The sequence below is a fragment of the Marmota monax genome, unplaced genomic scaffold, assembly GCF_021218885.2.
Source record: "Marmota monax isolate L192 unplaced genomic scaffold, Marmota_monax_Labrador192_F-V1.1 WCK01_AAM20220418_F8-fsc00122, whole genome shotgun sequence".
NCBI lineage: Eukaryota > Metazoa > Chordata > Mammalia > Rodentia > Sciuridae > Marmota > Marmota monax.
The window spans coordinates 2963992-2988099 of NW_026695223.1; the positions used below are offsets into that span (position 1 = coordinate 2963992).

Here is a 24108-nt window from a genome sequence, read left to right on the forward strand (position 1 = left end):
AAATTATCTGGCCAGTAAAATTATGGACATGACCTTGAGTTCAACCATATGATTTCTTATCAAGCTCCTCCTCTCAAATAACCATGTACATCTTTTACTATGTAAATTAATAGTTGATGGCTTTACAAACATTTATTGTACTTTCATCTTGGATGGGCATTTACTGAGTCATAATCCACATGTAGGTAATTCATGTTCCTGAGAATTAGCCTATGCTATCACGGACTTCTCCATAAAGGTTTTTGCTTATTGTGAAGGACATTTGAGGAAGCAGTCTTAGGATTTGGGTTCTGGTTTTTATTGGAGGGGAAAGGGGGGAACCAGGTGCTTTGATCTTACTATAAAAATTGACAGATGGATTTTTTACAGTGAATGTTACAACAGTTAGGGATTGAATCTAGGGGTGTTCCATCACTGGAACTACATCCTCAGCCCTTTTATTTTTTGACACAGGGTCTCACTAAGTTGCCAAGGCCGAATCTGAACTTGTCCTGCCTTTTGATATCCATGGCTGGGCCTAGTGGCACACACCTTTAATCCCAGTGACTCTGAAAGCTAAGGCAGGAGGATTAGATCACAAGTTGGAGTCCAGCACCAGTAACTAAAAGAAACCCTGTCTCAAAATAATTTTTTAAAGGGCCAGGGGTATAATTCAGTGATACAGCCTTGCTGGAACCCAGCAAGGCTGTATCACTGAATTATACCTGGAAGGGAAAGGGGGGAAAAGCTATGACTTGGTTTTGAAATAATGATGTTTCCTTAAGGAGTTACAATTAACTATGGCTAGGGGATATTTGGCATATCAATTCCTATTTTTCAGATGTTTGTCTGCTATGATAAAGCTCCCTAGTATTTCCAGTCCTGTGACTTAGAGATTGGCTTTGATATATATGTTTATTAGTCTCCACCTACTTACCTGCACATGGCCAACTAGTGACATACCATTACTTTGGTGGGAACAACCTTCTATTTGATTCTAAGTTTTTTTTCTATTCTGTGGTGTGATGCTGGGGAATCCAACCCAGGGCCTCTTGCATGCTAGGCAAGCATTCTACCAATGAGGCATATCCCCAGTCCTAAAATTAGTTTTTTTAAATCCTAATTTTTAAAAAAAATCCCAATTTTTGTCAAAAAGTTCTTTCTTGGTAGTCACAAATGAGCACAATTCTATCTTAGCACATTTTCAAATACAGCATGGAAGGAAATCTGTTTTACCATATTCTTCTGTGTCAGCGAACTGGGGAATAGGAACTTCTTGCCCCCGAATCTCATACTGTTAACCCAAGACAACTGAAGTAGAAAATCCAGTCTAGAGTTCTTCCATTGCAAATGATAAAGCCCAATTGTTTGGGGAGGAAGGTCAGAATAAACAGATCAACCAGCAGAGCACACTTCTTACCCTTGGAATGAGAATATACTGACCTGAGAAGTTTCTTTCCCCAAAGAAAATGAGGGTGTTCGAGGTAACAGACTTTGACAGTGATGCTGGTTATCTTAATTTGATCTTTTTAGGCATTAACTAATGACAGTATGTTTTAAAAGCCCAACATACAAAAGGTGCAAAATAAAGAATTTGGCATTCATATTACAGGAGTTTTTGCCATTAAAGAGTATGCTTTAAAGAGTTTAAAGGAAGTCAGGTTCTCTTCTCTATATAAAACAGATTCATATTTTTTTATATTTATTTTTTAGTTTTTGGTGGACACAACATCTTTATTTTATTTTTATGTGGTGCTGAGGATCGAACCCAGCGCCCCGCTCATGCCAGGCGAGCACGCTACTACTTGAACCACATCCCCAGCCCAAAAACAGATTCATATTTGGTTTCTATTTATATAAAGTAAAATGATCAAAGTCCTTACAAGTAAAGTTAGTGACTTGAAATTTGTTGACTTCCATTTCTAATGACAACTAATATTAAGCAATTTACAAGATTTAAGGATTTGTTAAATTGGGTATTCAATTAAAATTATGTGAATAGAATTTTCTATATAGGCTAATTTGGTTCTGTCTTAGGAGCCTGGGGCTTAGATAGAGCTAATAACAATTTCCTTAAGCCTAAAGAGCCTCAGAGATACTGAGAGTTCTGAAATCCTTAGGAAGACACTTGAGCATAAGCTTCGTCATTGCTTGACCGGTTTTCGATCACTGCCATCCTTTGCTTTTAGTTTTAAATTGCTGCTAACTTCAGCTTGGGGATTTTCAGTTAAATTTTTAACTCTACAAGTATAGCCAAGACATGTTTGCAACAAATATATTTCACCTAAAATTCTATAATAGCTAGACCTTAAAATGAGTGGTTGCCTGTTGGCCAAATTCAGCATATACCCTGCTTTCGTTTTTCCACAATCTGAAGGCTAAGAATATTTTAGACTTGTGATGGAGTTCACAGGTACTCACAAAGCCTAAAATATAGATAGCCCACCATAGCATGGATTCTGCATCCAAGAATTCGACTAATTACAGATCAAAAATATTGGAAAAAGTCTGTCCTATATGTATGCAGACTTACTAATGCAATATAAATGCTAATCTATAGAGATAGTTAAAGCATATGGGAGCACATACATTGGTTATATGCAAATTGCCATTCCAATCAAGGATTTGAGCATCTGGGGAAGTTTGGCATCTTCAAAGGGTCCAGGAACCTATCCCCCAAGCATACTAAGGGACAAATCAATGTATTGATTTTAAGCCACTCATGGCTATTGTTCAAATAGGAATCATTTTCACTCTTTAAGGAGAATTGGAAATCTTTCATAAATGTAGTTTGCTAATGCCACAATACTTGCCATTACAGCTGATTTTTTTTTCTATTATGAAATGGGGGTAAGCCAGCCTTGGGTTCCCCAACTTCAGTGGGCTTCTACAACAAGCCTGAACACTGATAAAATATAAAATGTAAATGTGAAAGACTAGGTGTTCTTTCTGCAGCATGCCTGTCCTAAAAGAATGTGGTGTGCCAAACTGATACCTCCAGTTATCGGGCTTCCCTGAATGCTGAAGTGTAACAGGAGAGAAGCACCCGAGGCAAGCATAGAGTAGAAAACAAGCAGCTTTATTTAAAGGATAGAACAGACTTCTTCCCTGAGGAAGAAGGGGACCCAAAAACTAGAATCCATGGGATGAGGAAGACCCATCCCTTTTATACATGTAAAGTTTCTTTGTTCTTTTATGTTCTTCTCCCTTGTTCACTTCCCTTCATCCTGTATATGTGACTGGGAGATGCAGCTAGGAAAGCCAAGAGATGGGAAACAGGTGGGCTGAAGGAGCCAGGGAGAAGTGATCTGGGCAGGAAGGGGGGCCCAGGTGAGTTAATTAGCAGCTCCCTGTCTGCTCAGGGGTTGCTTTATTAACAATTCTTTAGGAAGGCAGTATTGGGCAGGTATTTGGGACACTAACATTTCAATCTCCCACAGCAGAGTCTTCAACCTTTTGGACCCAAACCGGTTTGCTGTTTTTCTCAACTTGGCCCGATTTATGTATCTACACTGACTACCTGTTTTTAATTCTGGCATCAAAACTATGATGTCTCTCCACAAGCAGGTGAGTGATTGATTATATGTCGGAAAACTGGATATATACTTTGATTTTTATTATCGTATTATGAGAATCAAAGATTCTCCCCATTAAAATAAATAAGTAGAAATAGGGATGGCATGTAATTATATACAAGCCACTAATTTAAGCATATTTTATGAATACACTAGGAAGGCCATAATTGATGCTAATATTAATTTGAACTTGATGACTATTCTAGTGGTTTTGAAAGATTTAATGATATCAGCCCAGTTCTTAAGTACAAGATTTTGTCCAACTTTAGCTATAACCTGTATGGGAAAATACCAAATATGTGTTCTAAGATTTTGTATTCTTGATATCAGGGAAGAAAAGACATCTTCCTTTAACCTCTCCCATTCATATACTTTCCAATCTTAGGTATATTTTGTAAAAGTTTTATATATTGTCTCCCAAGGAGGAGATGAGTATACAGTTGCCAGCTGTATTCCCATGGGTGCCTTATGTTCTTAGATACATAATCAGTTTATTATTGACTAGCATACAGAAATCAAACCAAGTTTTTAAGAAATGTGCCACAGATCTGTGAAGATAAAATACACTGTGCTCCTCTGGTAGATGTAGATTTGCAGGTCTCATTTAATTTGCTGGGGGGAAAAAAAAGATTTAATAGATCAATAATACACTTTAACAGGCATTCTATTCATACTCAACTAACACTGGAAACTAATAATAGAAGTCTCTTTAATACAATTTCTAAGGAATTAAGATCCAGGATTTACCTTTGTGTACCTGGAAATGCAATACTAGCTTTATAATTATTTTAGTACAATATAGACATTACTTAGAAAAATTGTGTTGTTTTGTTTTTGTTTTGTTTACTGGGTTCTTTGTGTGGGTATCACTGGGGAATATACCCAAGGGTACTCTAATGGAGCTATATCCCAAGCTCTTCTTTTCTTTCTGAGACCAAGTTTTGCTTAGTTGTTCAGGTTGATCTCAAACTTGCAATCCTCCTATCTTGCCTTGTAGCTGGGATTACAGGCATGCACCATTGCACTCATTTTGTGTGTGGGGGCAGGGGGGGAGTATCTTTTTTTGTTTTTTGGTTTCTTGGGGTTTTTTTTAAGTGGGTTTCTTAGGATAAGTCAAACTATCTAGTTCTTTTAAACTAGTTAGTTTGGCTTATCCGGTCAATTCCTGGGATGCTATCTGTATGTGTTGAAAGGAAGTTAAAAATTTTGGCATATTCTTGTAAACATTTCTAGAAACTTTATATGGTAAATGCTCAGAACACTAAGGGGTGTGGGTATGTGTGCACACAGGATTTGCCCACAGATAGGGCTTTGTGCTCAAACATGTATTGAATTGAATTGCCATGTTAAAATTCTAAGAAAATAATATTAAAAAGTTGTAAACAGCTGCAAAATTATTTCACCACAGTACTAAAAACAAGTCCAAGTCAACAGAAAATGAACTAGTGTTTTGTAGATGGATATGACTTGAACTGAAAATCCATTAGGCAAAATAAATGGTAAACTAGGTTTCATATTTATATAAAACACTACATGCATAATTGGAAAGGAATGGAAAAATAGCACAAGATTAACACTGTACTTTCTAGCCTCAGTTAAATACTAGTGTGTTCCTTTTTACACACGTTACTCAACTTCCTTGTTTACTCATTATGTAAAGGATGTGATAATCCTTTTATTTACCATTAAAAGGAGGCATATGAGTCATCTAATTCAGTCTGATTTTGGGCATTCAGTGATGGGTCATCATTCCAAGGAAGGAACCTAAACCCTAAGTTCATGATTATATGATAGGTCACCTAATCAGTGATTAAAAGGCATATTACCTTGAGCTGGGGGAAGACTTCAAGACTGGTATAAGCCTGTGTTTCTGTATTCAATGGTGCCTTTCTTGGCTCTACTCAGACAAAAGCACTTTTTTGCACCAAGAATATAAACCTTTTCTACAGCTTAACTCTTTTTTTCCCTCTTCAGAATATTTTGAATAGGACAGGAGAGAGGGAGCAAATCACATTCAGCAGCAAGAGCCTCATGCTACAGTCTCAGAGGCAGCAGCTCAGTGTCAACCAGTAACCCCAACTATTCTCCCCCTTCCCCCCACACACATAACCTTGCATACCAGCAACAGGAGCAACAAGCTTTAAGGCAAGAAAACATAAGAACTACCACGTGGACTTTTGAGATCAGCATGAGGGCTAGGAAGACCATCTCTCCTGCAGCCTGCCTTGTATTTTAGGGCATCCCTTTTTCATTTGAGCAGTGTCTGCTGGTTGTTGGTAGTGATGGCAACTGGTGCTGCACTAAAGTTTTTGGCTTCACTCTAACCACAGGTACAAGGGAGAAGGAGGCTGGACCAATGTGTAAGGAGCATGTAACCCCAGGGGCTAGCTCCTCTGGCCACCTTTAGTTCTGCAGCAATGCTTCAATCCACACAGAAAAGTGGGAAAGGTAGAATGTTGCAGCCTCAACAACTGTCACTCATCTTGGTCTCTGATAATCAAACTACAGCTGTTAGAGAAAAAGATTTTAAGTGAATTATTTGTTACTTGGACTTCAGTGCTGCTCAAAACTGTATGTGAGAAAGACTAAAGACTCAGTTTTTCTACTGGATTCTAAACTTTTTGTGTGTTGGTGCTGAGGATTGAAACCATATGTGCTATACCACTGAGGTACATCCCCAGCCCTTTTATTATTTATTTTGAGACTGGCATTAAACTTAGGAGGCTGAGGCAAGAGGATCCTAAGTCAGTGGAGGGGATTACAGGCATATGCCTCTACACCTGGCCTAAATATTGTTTTACAATAAGCCATACCTACTTCAAAGAAGGAGACCCACATACCAAGTTCAAAACATGGCAACTGAGAAGACCAGTATCACTTACCTGCAGGGCTCGTCCCTTGGTCTCAATGGGAAGAGTGAATGCAGAAATGGCACATACAACACAGACAGATGAGAAGAGACACAGGGCTCCCAGGAATGATGCACTCATAAGAACCTGCAAGTCACAAGAGAAAGCTCATTATCCCTAACTTTACAACATCATAGGGAAAATAAGGATAAGTCATGCATCTCTGATGCCAAGCTGGTGTGGGCATTTTTGTATGACTAGTAATTAAATATGCACTGGCCAGCTTAGACGTCTCTTTGCACCCACCTGTCAGGCATCCTAGAGAAAATATCACTGTGTGTGGAAGACAAGACATCTGCCTGCTCTTCTACCTCCTTTCATACCAATTCAAGTTAACTTCTGACCTTACTTCATGCTATACCTTTGCTACCAAAATGTTCAATTTCCCCCTTCAGATTTTTTGGTAGGGTCGAGGGCACTGGGGATTTGACCCAGGGGTGCTTGACCACTGTGCTACGTCTCAATCCTTTTTGTTTTGAGGCAGGGTCTCACCAATTTGCTGAGACTGGCCTCAAAGTTGAGATCCTCCCAAGTCACTGGTATTATAGGTATATGCTGCTATGCCTAGCTCCCCACTTCATTCCAACAGGATGAAACAAAGTATTGCAGAAGATGTAATCTGAGTCTCTGAAAAGATTACTAGTGCATCTTGCCTGCATTCATAATGCATCACATAACAAGCATAACTTGCTATTTGTGTCCATATTTCCACAGTAAGAATAAATCTCTGCTCAACTGAGTATGAGAGCATACTGCAATTTCTCCAGGACTCTGTTCAACAGTGGCAAATAGCCAAGTACTTGATAGTTGTCAGCTAAATTTTAAGGGAAGTAATTAAGAAAAAGCAAGTCTCTTTAGAGTGAAAAGACTGCAATTTTCAAAGACCTAGAAACTAGCTGGTCTAGTCCAACCTCTCTTTACAGATGAGTCTATATTGTGACAAGTATCAGTAACTATTGTCCTAAGTCACATACACATCTCTGACAAGTCGCCTTGTGTTACTAGAATCCCTTAAGATACCCAGTTTGGGAACCCAAATGTTGTATGTAGTAGGCCTGCTGCTTCCAAACAGTAAATAATTCTACTTAGGCAAACAGAGCCCATGGTATTAACCTCATTTGGAATTGACATAGCAAATGATAGATACTGGCCTCTGATTTTATTTTCTAAATTTAGCTTTCCCCAAAGGAGTTTGTGTTTTGTGTATGCTGCTAGAAGTAAAAGAATACAAACCAAGAGATGCCAGGCAAGTCTAAAACGTGACCAAATCCTGCCATGATAGGGCATGTATCTAGATTCTGCCCTACTACCTGCTATAGTGTCATTGTTGCCACTTGTAATATTGGATGCCAAAATTTTTACCACAACCAGAATGAATTCTAAAGTATAAGACCCTGATGGGTTGAGTTCAGGTCATACAACTGTGTTTTTTCAGCCAGCATCAGTGAGGAACTGCCTAGTCTTTTTGGCTTCCCCAGAAGGATATAGGGCTATGCTTCATAAAGACTCTGACAACTCAATATAGAGTTATTATTGGATATTCAATAAATTCTGCCTAACCAAAGTCAGTTTCTATTATTTGAAAGCAAGAACTTAAGTAATATCTGATTTTAAAAATGGGGCACCAGGCATGGTGTGCATGCCTGTATTCTCAGCTACTTGGGAAGCTAAGGCAGAAGGATTGATCTTTAAAGGCCAGCCTGGGCAACTTGGTAGACCCTATCTCAAAATACAAAGGGCTGGGGATGTAGCTCAGTGGTAGAGCACCCCAGGGTTCAATCCTCAATATGTTTAATGGAATGGAATAGAAATAACATTTAATTTGTAGAACACAATTAACATGAACAAAATATTCAGGAATAAACATACCAAGGAATATGTAAGAAACATGAAAATTATAAGTACATAAATCTTTAGTTCTTAGAGGGAGTCTTGTAAAAATATAACTCAAAATTTTTCTATAATTTTTACAAAATCCTGTCAGAATAAATTGGGGCGTGGGGAAGAGATTCTGAAATTAACAAGAAAGAAAAAAATATGTAAGACAAATCAAGAAACCTGAAACCCATGGGTGTGGGGAAGCCTGGGAGATTATTAGCCTAAGAGGCATTAAACATAAAATTGCAATCATTAGCAGTATAGTGTTGGTGCCAGAATAGATCAATAAAGCAATGAATCACAAGACATCCAAGAATCTATGGAAATCTGGTTTCACTGTATCAGGCATATTAAGTCACCTAAGAGGCGGCCCCCAAGAAAGGATGATTAATGGCCTGAGAACAACCCATTGTTTTGAAAGTTAGATCCTTACCTCAGGCCTATGCATAAATTAGTTGTGACTATATCAAAGAACTTAATGTTTTAAATGAAACATTGAAAGTTGTTGAGCTTTCAGTGTTTTATAAATATTCTCAGAAACTTTGGAAGAATGAGCAACAAAGACCATTTAAGCATGACACAAAACACACCATAAGAGAAAATTGGTAAATATTTTGATAATAAAATCAAAGGGCAGACAAATATCTAGTACACCAAAATGTCCAGTCTATAGAAAAATAGCAAATCACACAAGCAAGTTTTTTAAAAAATATATATGGATATTAAGTGAAAGATGTTCAACCTTACTAATAATGAACAAATGCAAATAGAGACAAGATATAATTTATTGTCTACCAGATTGAAAAAGGCTTAAAAGCTTACTATCTTTCTGGTGATGAGGAAGAGGAGTAGGGATGGTGGTATGTGAATGTGTTTATAGACTTAAATAGACATTTTCCAAGAGGTGTATACAAGGGTGCTCACTGATCATCAGGGAAATGCAAAACAAAGCCACAGGGATGTTTCACCACTATTTAGGATGGCTAATATCAAATACAAGTAGTATTGGTGAGGACAGAGAAAGGAAACCCTTCTTTTTGGGAATGTAGATTGGTGCATCCTGCCTGAAAAACAATACAGAGGTTCCCAAAGATATTAAAAATAGAAAACTGTCATCTGTTACAGAAATCCCTCTGCTGGGCATATACCCAAATTTCTACTCCCATATTCCCAGCAGCATTATTCATAATAGCCAAAACATTGTTGAAGTGTCCATTACCAGCTGAGTGGATAAAGAAATTCTGGTAGAAAGATACCATGAGTATTATTCAGACTTCATGAAGAATCTCCTGCCATTTGCAACAGGACGGAAGCAAATTAGGAGGACATTATGTTAAGTGAAATAAACCAGGTACAAAAAGACAAATACTGCACAACCTCACTTATGTGTGGTATCTCAAAAAGAAATCAAGTACATAGAAAATGCGTTTTACTACAGGCAGGGGAAATAGGAAGATTGGGGGAGGGAATTCATAATAATTTATATCAAGTAGTATTTAAATTAAAAAATAGAAACTGGACAAATGCCTATAATCCCAGTGACTGTAATCCTGTGGCCATTTTATATGTCTGGAACATAAGAGCTCATGTTAAAATGATTAGAATAGCCAGGCACAGTAGTGCACACCTGTAATCCCAGCAACTCAGGAGACTTGAGGCAGGAGGATAACAAATTCAAGGCCAGCCTCAGCAACTTTGCAAGACCCTGGGCAACTTACTGAGGTCCTGTCTCAAAAAATAAAATGGGCTGAGGATGTGGCTCGGTGGTTAATGCCCCTGGGTTCAATCCCAGACACCAAAATAAATAAAATGATTAGAATAGTGGCATGTGTACAAAGGTATTCTATGCAGAACATTTGGTATCCTGTTTGTAAATAGCAGAAAAAAATGAAAACAATTTATTCATCAACAAGTCAATGGCTATCTAATCATGACACATCCATGCAAATGGAAATCTATGACCTACTTTTTAAAAAATGAGGTTGATACACATGAACTAAATTAAAAGATAAGACCACTGTAGTTGCAACATGGAGGTGTGTGTCCACACATGGCCATATCTGTGTCCACATCTGTGATGCAGCAGAGGGCAAGACTCCATCCTCAGGATTCTTTGCCTACTCTGGGGTCACTGGAGACCCACCTGAGAATCCTCCTCTGCTCTCTCTAGAGACTTCAATTCAATTTCATAGCCCTTGGGCCATGATCTCAACATTCAAGCCAAATTCTGGGGGAGAGACAGTTATCCATCTGCCTCTGCAGGTGACGATATACAGATATATATGCATGTACTCATGAAAGTAAATATATTTATGGTCCATTGTGTGTTTATATTCAGATATAAATAAAACATTGCATATATACAAATGTTACACCTAGAGAGAAATCATATATGCATAGAAAAGCACCAGGAAGAACATGCCCTAAACTATTAGTAGTGGTTATTTCTGATGATGGCTTTACGGGAATTTTTCCTTTCTGGTAACACATTTCTGTATTTGAAACTTTACAGGTATACATTTTATTCAGAAAAAAATTTTTGAAGGATTATAAATCATCACCATAAAATGAGAAAAAAGTTAGCTATACTTCTAATTCAATAAATTAAAAAAGCTAATCTGATAAACCCTAGTATAATAAAGACAAAACTCAAATTAGAAAAAAACAGTCGACAAATTGATCAAAGAACTATTTCAGAAAAAAGCTAACTATGAAAAGTTAAAAGCATAGAATTAAGGGCTGGGGCTCAGTGGTAGAGTTCTCACCTGGCATGCGTGAGGCACTGGGTTCCATTCTCAGCACCACATAAAAATAAAGGTATAAAAAAATCATGGAATTAAGAATGTTAATAATCACTAATGAAATGAAAATAGCCATAATATAATACTCCCCCCAGTCTTGATAAATTTGAATGAAGTCAATATTCAATAAAACTTTTTCTGAAATTTACTCAAAAATACAAAAAAGGGCTAAACAAAATACAGGAAAGGGCTGGGGATATGGCTTAGTGGGTATGTCCCCTTGGATTCAATCCCCAGTACCAAAATAAAATAAACGGGGAAAAAAAGTAGAGAGAATGAGAAATAGAGTCTCCAGTGGTCCATTTTCAAAATACAGCATTGAACCTTAAATGTAAAATGTCTTGGGATGTAAGAGACAGCTGCAGGGCAGAGCAGAATGAAAGTTAACAAGCAGTTAACCCCTGAGTGTAAAAATTCACAGCCCCTTGATGCACTGGAGGTGAGAAGGAGCATAGGTTAGATAAACTGTGTACCTGCCAAAGGGCAAGCACTCCAAGGGGACTTCCCCACCACAAGAGAACAAAGGAAGCACTCCAACTAAAGGCAACAGTAAAGCCAAGGCGACATGGTATGGTGCAGCCCATAGTACTCAGCAACAAGAAACTTGAGGAGGGATCTTGCACTCTAAAGGTTGTACCCAATCTGTGTGTCCCTGACCTCCAAGCACCTGATCTCGCAAGACCATTATTAAAATAAAGCCTCACTTTTTGCTGAAGCTTGTGCCTTTTAGTCCCTTTCGGTTTGGACAGGTGAGCATGTTTCTCATAATGCCTATAGAACTACATCCTCAACAGTGCAGGATTCAACCTTTTATAGATCAGTTCTTTCAAACTTCCAAGGAATAGAGTTCAGAAAAAGAAAACCACCCTCATGTCCTCCCCAACCCACCCAGGGTCACCCCAGTGCTGGAGGTGGAACCTAGGAACTCATGTATGCTAGGCAAGCATTCTACTGCTAAACTATACCCTCAGCCCAGCCTCATGTCTTAACAATGACCCTGGAATCTAGCAAATAAACACAAAAGATCAATCACTATATCATGCAAGCGTATTGATTCAAAACTTACAGACCAAAAAAGAAAGATCAACAAATGAAACTTATTTCTCTAAAAGAAAAAGCACTATAGGAGTAGGAGTAGAAGTCCTCCCCTGCATGATGGCCTGGCCACTCCTGTTCCCTCTTGCATTAACCCTCCCTTCCAAGAGCTCACCAGTCAACTTTACAAGTGTAATTATTCCATTAAGAACCCAAACTCATATCCATAAGATTTCAACAAAGTAATGGGATATGAACTGATATCAAAATTAATTGTTGTTTTATATACAAAAATAATTATTCCCAACATACTGAGTGTCCACTATATGCCAGGCACTGCAGTGGGAACTCAGAATGCAAAAACTAGCAAATTATGCACACATCCAAGCCCTGGTGGGGCTTCAAGTCCACTAGGAGAGATCTTAAATACCCTGGCAAATAAATAGGCAATTATAATCTGATAAGTGATATGAAGGGGAAAGCTTAAGATGCCCTAAGAGCTCATACCAAGGAAGCTAGACTTAAACTGGGGTGTCAGGGAAGGTTTTCCTAGCGGGTAAGGAATCATAGCTACTGGAAAATATGAGGTGGGGAAAGGTTTCCAGGGTGAGAGGACAGCAAGTATGGAGACAGCTGGGTACTTTAGATAAACTACAAGAGCCAGATTTTTTAGAGGTAAGTAAATAGGGAGAAAGAGTCCAGATGGGTGCCTGTTGTGGATTGAGTGTGCCCTCACCTAAATTTGTTTGTTGAAGCCCTAATGTTAGGATCTCCTAAAGTCATGGAGAGAACACCCCGAAGAATCCAAGCACAATTCCCATTTATTAGCGGAAGCCAAAGAGGCTGGAAGGCTGACAGAGCGGGACAGCAATAACTCCTCACTCTAGGCCAATTCTTGTGGGGCACAATGACCCTGATAAATGAGAAAAATAAGGCCCACCTGCCGTACTTTAGGTGCATGTTTCCTGGCATTTTATGAGAACATATCCTGTTTTGTCACCAGGACAAATGTTTTCGTAGTACTAGCAAACAAGTTGGTTATTTTCAATGTTATGCCACAGTTAAGATTTAACCTCACTGCCCTATAGAAGATGGGCTGTGCAAGAACAAGGCAGTCTGCAGCTCTGCAGGCTCCCCAGCTCCCCCCAATAAACACACTGTCAATTTTAGGACTCCGAGTCTTCGTGCATAGTTGTGGGACCAAATGCTCAGTAATTCATTCACAGCACCCTAACTGCCAATGTGATGTTTGAAGGCAGGGCCTTTGAGAAGTCATTAGGTTTAAATGGACTCCTGATGGGTCAGTCTTGATGAGATGAGTGAACTTAGAACGAGTTCAAGATGCACCAGAGTTCTTTCTCCACCATGTGAAGGCATAGCGAGAGAAGGCCACCTGCAAGCCAGGAAGAGACCCCTCACCCATACCAACCCTCCTGGCACCCTGACCTCAGCTTCTCTGGAACTGTAAGAAATAACTATTGAAGCCACGCAGACTGGGCATGTTATGGCAGCCTGCGCTGAATAAGACAGGTCTCCTAGGCAGAGTCCTGTAAGCCATGTTGAGGATTTTTGTCTTCATGAAGGGGAAGAGATAAAAGCTATATGCACAAGAGTAAAGTATAAACTCTGAGGGGAAATAAGTTGAAAGTGACCACTCGGGATGCCATTTTAGCAGTCCAGTGAAAACGGATGGTGATTTGAACCAGAGTGTGCAGAAGTCAGAAAAGGGGATGAGATAAGTGATTCAGGTGAATTAGGAAATTAATCCTCATAGTTTGGGGATTGGCTATGTAGATGAGAGAGAAGGGAATAGAGGAGGATGACTCCCAGGCTGAACAGAAATGCTATTCTCTGGTGGAAACTGGAAAAGGGGATTTGAGGAGAATGCAGTATTTAATTCAGATGGGATGGATTTAAGATGCTTTTGAACATCCAAGTGGAAATGGTGAGAAGGGAGATGGATGAATTGAGCTCAGAAGCAAGGCCTAGTCTGTAGAGAGAAATTGAAGTGCTGTGAGCATGGAGTTGGTATCAAAGTCATAAAAATGATAATATCACATAAGTGCAGGAAATATGGAGCAATAAGAAATCTCCAACAATTAAAGAAATAATAGAGGCAGACATGCATCCAGCAGAATGAGAAGCTCCACAGCAGAAGGAGTAAGCCTACCAGAGGGCAAGGTGATGGGAGCAGAGGCCTCCTCGTGGGTGAGAGGTTGAGAGAGAGAGAGATAAGTGATTAAAGCGACCTTTGGATTTAGAGTCGCAGAGGTCACCAGAGACCTTACCAAGAATCATTTTGATGGAGCAGGGATGGCTGTAGGATGCAGGAAGGAAGAATAGAGGAGAGACAGTGGGAGGAAAGGGAACCCCTTTAGGAGACTGGCTGGAAATGGAAGCCCATTGAACTGCTGCCTAGAAGAAGAGCATGGGGGACAGGATTGAAATCACAAAGAGGTATAATTAAAAACATGAGAGCAGGAGACTCAACTGAGAAGCCATTCAGAATTAGTCCAATAAGCTGCCTGTTTAAAAGTCAATAGGAAAAAAAAAATTTTAGATATTTTGAGTAGATTATATTTTTCATTAAAACAACAACAAAAAGACATGAACAATGCCTAGGAATAAACTTAAGATACACAGGCTCTGAAGAAAACAATAATCCCATCAAGGGGCAGAAAAGCAAAATTGAACAAATAGACAAATGTTATTTTTAGCTTGGTAGACAACATTAGAGGAAAAAGGCCAAATTTCCTAAACTGATACATCTAAAGAATCAACACTTAAAATCTAAATGGGATTTGGGCAAACAGAAGACAGAATATAACAATGATTCAAATGCATATCTGAGCAAGAAGAGCAAGGAGGCAGATTCCAACAACCAGTTTTTAAACTGTACTATAAATGTTGTTAGAGTAATAAAAAGAACATGACTGTGTTAAAACCAGATTAGTGGCCTATAACAGCGAGCTAGAAATAGACCAGGTCATTGTGAACATAAGCAAACAGACATGTCTAACCCCTGAGGAAAAAATGGATTGTTCATTAAGTAGTGTTGGGACAATCAGCTTACCATTTGGGAAATCATAAAGCTGTTTCCTCCATGAGTCCTCACATCGCAGAGGCCTTGAAGAAGGCATGTCGAGAGGGTTTCTGGGTTAGAATCTGGGATGCATTCACTTTGTGAATGCTGATTAAATTGGACACAGTTTGGACAATTCTATATGTACATTATACTTCAATAAAAGGTTTGCACTCCCTCTTTCCTTCCCCCTCCCAAAAATGACACAGAGATCTAGAAGAAAAGTGCAGTATGTATTTTCACAATCCTAATCACAGAACCCAGAAATTATGAAGGGAAACACTGATAAATTTGAGCATCTCTGAACTTAAAGTTCCTGTACAGAAAAAGGAAAACATGAACAAGAATAAAAGACAAATGGAAAATCTGACATTTCTGAAATGTCAGAAATATAGTTGAAACCTCATGTATGTGAAGGATTCTCACAAAAAGGTAAAATATTTAAATATGAAAAGAACTTAAAGTATCACTTCTGAATAAAAGAAATACTAATCAGCCAGGCACAGTGACAAATGCCTATACTCTCACCATGGTGCCACCACCATAAGGCCACCATAAGGCAGGACCAATGGGAGCTTCTGATCTTCGACTTTTAACCTCCAAACCTATGAGCTAAATAATCCTCTTTAAATAACCAGCATCTGTTATTTTGTTATAGTTAATGAAAAACTGATTTATACAAGGATAACACTAGGCAAAGTATAAGTTTAATACATGTTAGTTGAATGTATCATTTGGGATAATTCAACTCAATTCTATTTATAAAATAGAAATTGTAGCTACTTTGGTCCTTTTTGATGTTACATCTGCCAAACTACATAAGGCAGCCTCTAAACTTGGTATAAAATAATCCCAAAAAGTTTCCTGAATGAGTCACCAAAATAGGTGAAGGGGCCTTCTAATACAGAGGCTGCCTCCCCTGCTTGCTTCTGAATCCTGAGGGCTTATATGGGAAAGGGCAGACTTCAGAAGACTGTAAAACAGGTCATAAGAGAGACGGTTTAGCTGCTTTGATAGTTTGGATCAAAGATTGGAGATAACTGCCACGCCACTGGTGTTCAGGGAGGTGAGTTGGGCAGAGAAGATGTGCACAGGTATTGCTGGGAGTTAGGGATGGATTTCCCCATTGACATCCCTTTATGATTCTTTTGTAAAGATTTAGAATGTTTTTCAATGCTCTCCCCCCATGCTGGGCTGTCTCACTTGCTGAAATACCACGTTAAGTCTAGCCCCAAGGGAGCAGCCTTGCTGTGTCACCCACACCCCGCACTCCATAGCCATGCCACCTCAGACTGTGAGGGCCTCCACTGCAAAGTTGGGTGAAGCCCAAAGACAGGCATGCACTGAAAGAACTTGACCATCCACAGGAGGTACCAGAAATTCAAGCACCACTGAACCAAGGGATGCCTGGTGTCACAGACCTAATATCTATGTCCCTCCAATATTCACATGCTGAAATCCAAATCACCACACAATGCTATAATATTTGGATTTGGGGCCATTGGTAGTAATTGGGTCAGAAGGGTGGTGCACTCAGGAAAGGGATTTGTGGCCCTTTAGAGGTTGCATCTGCAAGCCAGGCAGAGCCTCACCAGAATAACCATGCAGCACCTTATTTTGAACTTCCAGCCTCCAGAACTTGTGAGGAGGAAATTCCTGTTATTTTCAATCCCTCTACAGTATTTTGTTACAGCAGCCAGGACTAACACCTGGCTAGGGACAAGGGGCCTGACTTCTGGAAATTTCCCAGAATGAGGGCAATCCCTGACCTATCAGTAGAGGCCTTATACTGGTCCCTTCTGTGTTTTAGTGAATCTAATGTTTCTATAGAAAAAGTATTTTCCTTTCTTGGGCTACATACTCATGACTCCTCTTATTTCTGTTAATGACTAACAACTAAACATCAAGACTTTTTTTTTTTTTTTTTTTTGGTACTGCAGATTGACCTCAGGGGTGCTCTGCCTCTGAGCTACATCCCCTACCTTTTTTATTTTGAGACAATATGTCACTAAGTTACTGAGAGTGGCCCCAAATTTACAATCCTCCTGCCTCAGCCTCAGCCTCTTGAATAGCTGGGATTACAAGCATGTGCCACCACACCTGGCAAAACAATTGTTTTTTAAGAGGCATCTGTACTAAACTTATATAGTCATTAGAGTGGGCAAACATATTACTGAGTAATATATAAACATTTTTCTTTAACTGATTTAACAGCCTCTTTTAAGGAATAAGAGGAGGAAGAACTAAATGAAAGGAAAAGCCAATTCCTAGCTGCCACATGCCCTGTAGATGGCAGTGACTCTCACAAGGTGGTCCACAGCCCAGCCATATCGGATTCACAGGGGTAATTAAAAGTACAAGTGACTGGTCTCTAGCCACAGAATCTGCGCATCTGGATAGAGTCCAGGAATCTATGTCATAGCATTGCACTAGCAATCCTGATAACCACCAAAGTTTGAGAACCACCTCCAGGGAAAGGCCAGTCAGCTCCTGATAGTGACAGCCCCTACCAGATGCCTGGAGCAGCTTCCCTTACTCTACAACCAGCAATATCCCAGGAGTAGGCACAAGCTTCCCAGATCCCAACTCTCGCAATGCAAACCCATTAAGAAAAGCAAAGTATCCCAATTGTACAGTGACATAATTTAACTGGGATTAAAAGTAGGTCACCAGCACAGTGGCACTTACCTGTGATCCCAGGATTCAAGAGGCTGAGGCAGGATGATCACAAGTTTAAGGTCAGCCTGGGAGGTGTAGGGAGACCCTGTCTTAAAAACTAAAAGGGGCTAGGGGTGTAGCTCATTGTAAAGTGCTGCCTGGGTTTAATCCCCAGTACCATCACACACACAAAAAAAAATATTTTAAAAAAAAAATACTCCTACTCCCTCTTCCCAACACACCTCAAGTCCTTTGAGGACAGCAAAGGTCCAACTGGCACTTATAAACATTGCCCCAATGGCCAAGCACACTGCTGTCTTATCTCAGCTGTTCAACAGCATGAAGTGAATTGAAATATTTCCTCCTGAGGAGCATAGACTTCACACAATAGTAGTAAGGGATGTTTTGATAGCATTTTTAAAAGGCTTAACTCTGAACCCAGGAGGAAAACTCAAAAGCAACATCCCTTACTCTTCCCAGCCAAGTGGCTCCTCCTTGCCAAGTGACATTAATGCCTTCACATGATCATCAAGCATCGTGTTTTAAACAGTAACACTACCACCTCTTTGGTTTTTGTTTCCGATCTCATCCTGTCCAGGCTCTTCAACATTTGCACCTTATTGTCTTTAACAATAAAGGCTTCATCAGGACTCACACCCATAAAAGAATCTTTTGGTTAAGGAGAATAGCATTTGGCCTTGGACTTTTATTCATTACTATTGTTTTCATCTAGCATTCATTTTGTGTCAAATATTTATCTGGATATTTTGCATTTATTCATGTCTTTTAACAGAATAAACCCACTTAGTGGTGCTATTATTCATCCCCTTTCTCAAGGAGGGTGCCCAGGAGGAGCGAAGGTGTAAAGAGCCAAGAGCCCATTGCTGGCCCCAGGATGCTGGGAGCAGAGCCCTGTGGGCCAGAGCACCTGGTCTCAGTTGGCTTCTTCCCCAATCCACAAACCCACCAAAAGCAAGGTGGCCTTTGGGTACCCCAAGTCCCCAGGAAGACTGTTCCAGGTGGCTGAGAGCCCAGAGACTCCATTCCCAATGAAAGCTGGGGAAATGACCCAGCTGGTCATTCAGCCTGGACATCCAAACCAAGTAGTTAACTTTTTTCTTTTGCCCTTTTCTGAAAACAAAATAATAGTCACAAAGGAATTTTGAAAAACAAAGACACAAAACAAAACCAGCCCCTATTTTAAAGACAGGTGGGTGGAGGAAAAAACACTCCTAAGAGTTAAAAACTTAGTGGTCACAAATTCCTGTTAAATGACAGGAAATGCATGTCAGGGTCTGCTCCGCCCACAGCAGCTCTTTCTCTGAGAATTTCACCTCCATATCTACGGTTATTCACAGTCCTGGCTCTTGACCACCCTGATGCAGCTCAAGCATGGACAAATGACCACAACTGGGTAATGAGAGGCCCCTCCTAGCTATCGAGAACTCATCCTCCGGTTCTGGAGGCCAGAGGTAGGGCTGTGTAAGGGATCTGTGGGAACACCACAGACATGGGCAGGCCCAGCACATGGGTCTTCCAGGAGAGAGGAGTAAAACCCACATTTTCAGGGGGGATGAGTGACCACAGAACCCAGACTGATGGGGAGTGGGCAGGGCCTGGAGTGGACAGCCTTAACTTCTGGACCAGGCCTTCCCAGGGCCTGCCCCACTCCTGCCCTTTTGCTACAGCCAGATCCTGTGGATTTCTGTTTCTTGTGACCAAAAGAGAATGAGCAGTACAGAGTGATAAGGCATATAGCCCCTCAAGACCTACAACCCTACAGGCCACCTTGTGTTATGGTTTGGATATGAGGTGTCCCCCAAAAGCTCATGTGAGACAATGCAAGAATATTCAGAGGTGAAATGACTAGATTATGAGAGTTGTAACCTAATCTGTGGATTAACTGGGTGGCAATGTAAGCAGGTAGGGTGTGGCTAGAGAAAGTAGGTCACTGGGGGTAAGTCTTTGGGGATTATATATTATCTCTGGTAAGCAGAACTCTTTCTGCTTCCTGGTGACTAGGTCCTGATCATTTTTCTCTACCACAGCCTTCCTCCATGATGCTCCACCTCACCTTGGACCCAGAGCTATGGAGTCACCCTGTCCCTCTATGGACTGACCCTCCAAAACCATGAGCCAAAATAAATTTTTCCACCAAAATAAATTTTTCCTGTCAGGTATTTTGGTCACAGCAACAAAAAGGCTAAGGCTGACTAACACACATTACCTGCCTGACTTCCCTCCTGAAGCTTCATGGTGCCAGGGTCCCCTGGATTTCACTTTGCCTGTGCACTGAACTTCCCTTGCCCCATAGCACCTCCCTAGCTCGGGGGCTATGTTTTCCAGTTGCCCATCTAGACAACTGATCAGAGCCAATTCAGAATTAAAGCCCATCATCTTGCAACTACTCCAGCTCTTCAAGGCATCCCTTTCTTTGGATCCTCCCCAACAATACCCAGTTGAAAATTGAGCAAACCCTGAAGGCGAAGCAATATAGGAGATTGACCGGCAAAGCCTGGCGTTGATATAGCCTCTTTCCCAACCCAAATTCAAACAGTGGGGCAAAGGAACCCCAAGAAAACTCATCAAGTGAGCCAAAACCTTTGGTTATACTCTTAAATCTAAAGGGCTCAGGGTCCCTCTTTCCCCCCTCCCTACAGACACTCCTGGACTGTACCTGGGAGATAAATGGTGCCACCATCGCACCAATGCGACACAGGGAGCCACTGGTCCCCATTCCCAGAGCGCGCATCGTGGTGGGGTAGACCTGCAGGGCCGGGGCATGGAGAACACCAGTCAGTGACTCTTCCCAGAGTTCTCCTCTTCCCTCCCAGATCAACCTTTGTTACAAACATACTGAACACCACATACCTTCAGAACACTCAAGATGCTCCTTTTCTCTGATACACACCTTTGAATTCCACCACCACCACCGCCCCCCCGCCCCAACCAGCTCTGGGAATAGAACCCAAGGGCTTGGGCATAATAGGCAAGAGCTCTGCCTCTCAGCTACATCCCCAGCCTCGCCGCAGCCCCTCCCCCCTTTTAAAAATTTTTGTTTTGAGACAAGACTTTACTAACTTGCTGAGACTGGCCTTGATCTTGCAAGCCTCCTGAGTCACTGGGAGTACATGCATGTGACACTGTACCCCCACCCATCCATATGAGCAGAGGTCAATGAGGAACTCTTCAGCTATCTCAGGAAGTACCTTATATCTCGTTGCTGTATTAATTCAGTAAACTAATGCATATGGAATAAATCACAGTTATATTCAAATGTAAGCCCACAATGCACCAACCAACAGAGAGAAGGGGAAACGGTCTTCCAAAGTAATGAAGGTGAAAAAACACATTGTAATTTTAAGAGGGAGAAACAGGAGCTTCACCCGGAGCAGCAACACACTGCTCCTGACTCTTGACTCCTGCAGGCTGTGGTCAGGGTGATGGCTTGTTTTGTGCATGTAGTGGAAAAGGGAGAAGGTCCCATCTTTCCTCTCACATTGTCTTTCAATAGACTAAACAGGGAGGGGAAAGTCCACATCAAACTTGCTAGTGCCATTTTCATGGGCTGTCTTGAGAACATAATTGACAGAAACCAGGGGCGCATTGTCTACAGAAGGACACCCTGTCTAAGTGGCTCACTTGAATGCCCTGAAGTAACTCACCTCTGGGAAAACCCTTCTGGGAAACTCACCTCCGCAGTGTAAATGTAGATGGTGTTGAAGTTGGCCGCCACCAGGGCCCTGAGCATGAAGAGGAAGCCAATAAGGCCGGCACTAGAGGAGAGAAAGCCAAGGGAAGTCCAAAAAGCCATCACAGAGGGCCACCCAGGGTCCCGTTCCAAGTGCTTCACAGACACTGAAGCAGCCACTTGTCACTCAACCAGAGGGAGGCACTGCTCTTAGAAGGCTTAATGATGGGGTTCAACTACCTCCCAAGTGGGTCATTCCACCTGGCCCCCTAGATGAGCACATGCCCTGAAAAAATGGTACAGTTTTCAGAACTGATGATATGCATTCACCCCTCAGTATTCGGGACAGACTGGTTCCAGGACACTCCCCCAACCTGGTGCATACCAAAATCTGAGGATGCTCAAGTCCCTTTTTTAAAATGGCATCGTATTTGCATTTAACCCCATATTCCTGTACACTTTACATGTCTCCAGGTTAGTGTAACATCTAGTACTTATTTATAAATACTGAATAGTAGTGTAAATACAGTAGTGTTTAGGGAATAACACAAAGTAAAAAATTCCACACATGCTCAGTACAGATGCAAAGTTTTTTTTTTTTTTTTTTTTTTTTTAATATTTTCAATCTATGGTGAGAACCACAGTTGCAGAGGCCCACTGTATATTATAGCTCATGCCTCTCTAGGACTGCACATTAAGAGTGAAATCAATCTTACCCCACAGATCAGCTGTCCCTGTCACTAAACTATCTCGGCACTGGTCCAGAGAATTTGGTAAACAACTAGGGTTGTTCTCCAATCCTCCAGGAAACTTTGCGTGAAGATCCTAAGTATCCTTTTTGCGTAAAGATCCCAATGCTTCACCTCCATCCTGAGAGCTGAGAGGTGCAGGGGCAGTAGGAGGAGGCAAGTACGCTTGGAAGGCACCAGGTGCTTGCTCTCCACTCTCTCTGGAAAAGGGACTCATGCCAGACCCCAGTGAACACTAGGGGTCTGGAGACCTCATTGGAAACCACTGTAAATGGAAGAACAAATACCTTGAAGTACAAATATTGAGGAGGAGGAAAAACAAAGCCGTGCACCCCATGGTGATAGCAAGGCTCAACCGTCTCCCCAGGAAGTTGATGCCCAGGATATTTAAAGGATTCACTGGAAGGCAAACAGCAAAGACAATTTTTGAAACTTTAACAGACAAGTGACATTTCATGACCCCTAGCCAGGAGTCATGCTTGTTATTTCAGAAAAGAACAACTTTCTCCCAATGTCTCTGGTATTCCATCCCAAACCCACTCACACTGTCATCAAACTCACGACTCCTTCAAGACACTTTCCCCACAGGGGTCCCCAGGATGGTGCACGTGGATCTGTTGTTAATGGTCAGTTTGCTGGACCTATATTTTAAATGTTTTATACAGTTTCTCATTGAATTCAGAGTGCCATTGATTTTAAGTACCATCATTTTATGTCAACTAAGACAGAAATAATGCTGCCATTTGAAATCTAATGAGTCATTTCAAGACACATCCCAATTTCTGAGATGTTAAGATGTGGGCAGAAATGCAACTTAACATAATAATTCAAAGTTTTACGCCTCTGGACCCTTCTTTCCCATACCAATCCATGTTGGAGACATGTCAGCATGATTGAGGGTCTTGTGCAATTCTAGTAGGTAGGAGCCACATCATAGGTTGCATTTCTCTCCCAAGACTCCAAATGGTGTGTACCCAGCCTATTATGGTTTGGATATGAGGTGCCCCTCAAAAGCTCACATGTGAGACAATGCAAGAACATTCAGAGTGAAATGATTAGGTGATGACAGCCTTGACCAATTAAGTGAATTAATCCCCTGGGAGAATTAACTGAGTAATAACAGAAGGCAGGTGGGGTGTGGATGGAGGAAGTGATTCCTTGGGGTGTGATTTTGGGGTATATATTTTGTATCTGGTGAGTGGAGTCTCTCTCTGCTTCCTGATCATCACGTGAGCTGCTTCCTGCTGCCACATTTCTTTCCACCATGACATTCTGCCTCACCTTGAGCTCCAAGGAACAGAGCCAGCTGTCTATGGACTGAGACCTCTGTAATCATGAGCCCCTAAATAAACTTTTCCTCCTCTACAATTGTGCTAATCAAGCCTGTTAGTCACAGCAGCAAAGAAAAAAAAGTTGACTAAAACACTGACTGAAATACAGAGGGCCCCAGCACAGAGGGACACTTACAAGCAATTTCCCCAATGGTGCTGATGATCATTGTCCGGTAGTCAGACGGGGCAAACAGGTGGCAGTGGCAGGGACTGTGACTCTCCTGTGAGTTCCCCCCAGTCACCACCACCACCTGTGACTCTGACTTTGAACCACAGACCAGGTCCCTCTCCAGCAGCTCGGCACTGGCCAGGATAACCCCGTAATAGGCAAAAGAGATTCCCAGCCTGGGAGTGAGAAAAGGACATCATTAGCAGACGTGAAGGATGGAGGAAGCTCAGGAGGCAGATGACGGGGAGAGG

General features: G+C 41.1%; 1 protein-coding gene across 4 annotated transcripts in view; it reads right to left on the reverse strand.

The window, feature by feature from the left end:
* Positions 1 to 3037: 3037 nt before the first annotated feature.
* The window catches only part of Svopl (SVOP like), a 54693-nt gene continuing 33622 nt past the window's right edge, over positions 3038 to 24108 (reverse strand). For all 4 annotated transcript variants that reach the window (XM_046434226.2, XM_046434228.1, XM_046434230.1 and 1 more), the window contains 6 exons: positions 23825 to 24033; positions 22645 to 22756; positions 21612 to 21693; positions 20595 to 20684; positions 6437 to 6550; positions 3038 to 4166 (listed from right to left, as the gene is read on the reverse strand). In XM_046434226.2, coding sequence (XP_046290182.1) covers positions 4155 to 4166; positions 6437 to 6550; positions 20595 to 20684; positions 21612 to 21693; positions 22645 to 22756; positions 23825 to 24033 — 619 coding nt within the window. In that variant the 3' untranslated portion in view covers positions 3038 to 4154. The remainder of the gene's footprint in view (positions 4167 to 6436; positions 6551 to 20594; positions 20685 to 21611; positions 21694 to 22644; positions 22757 to 23824; positions 24034 to 24108) is intronic.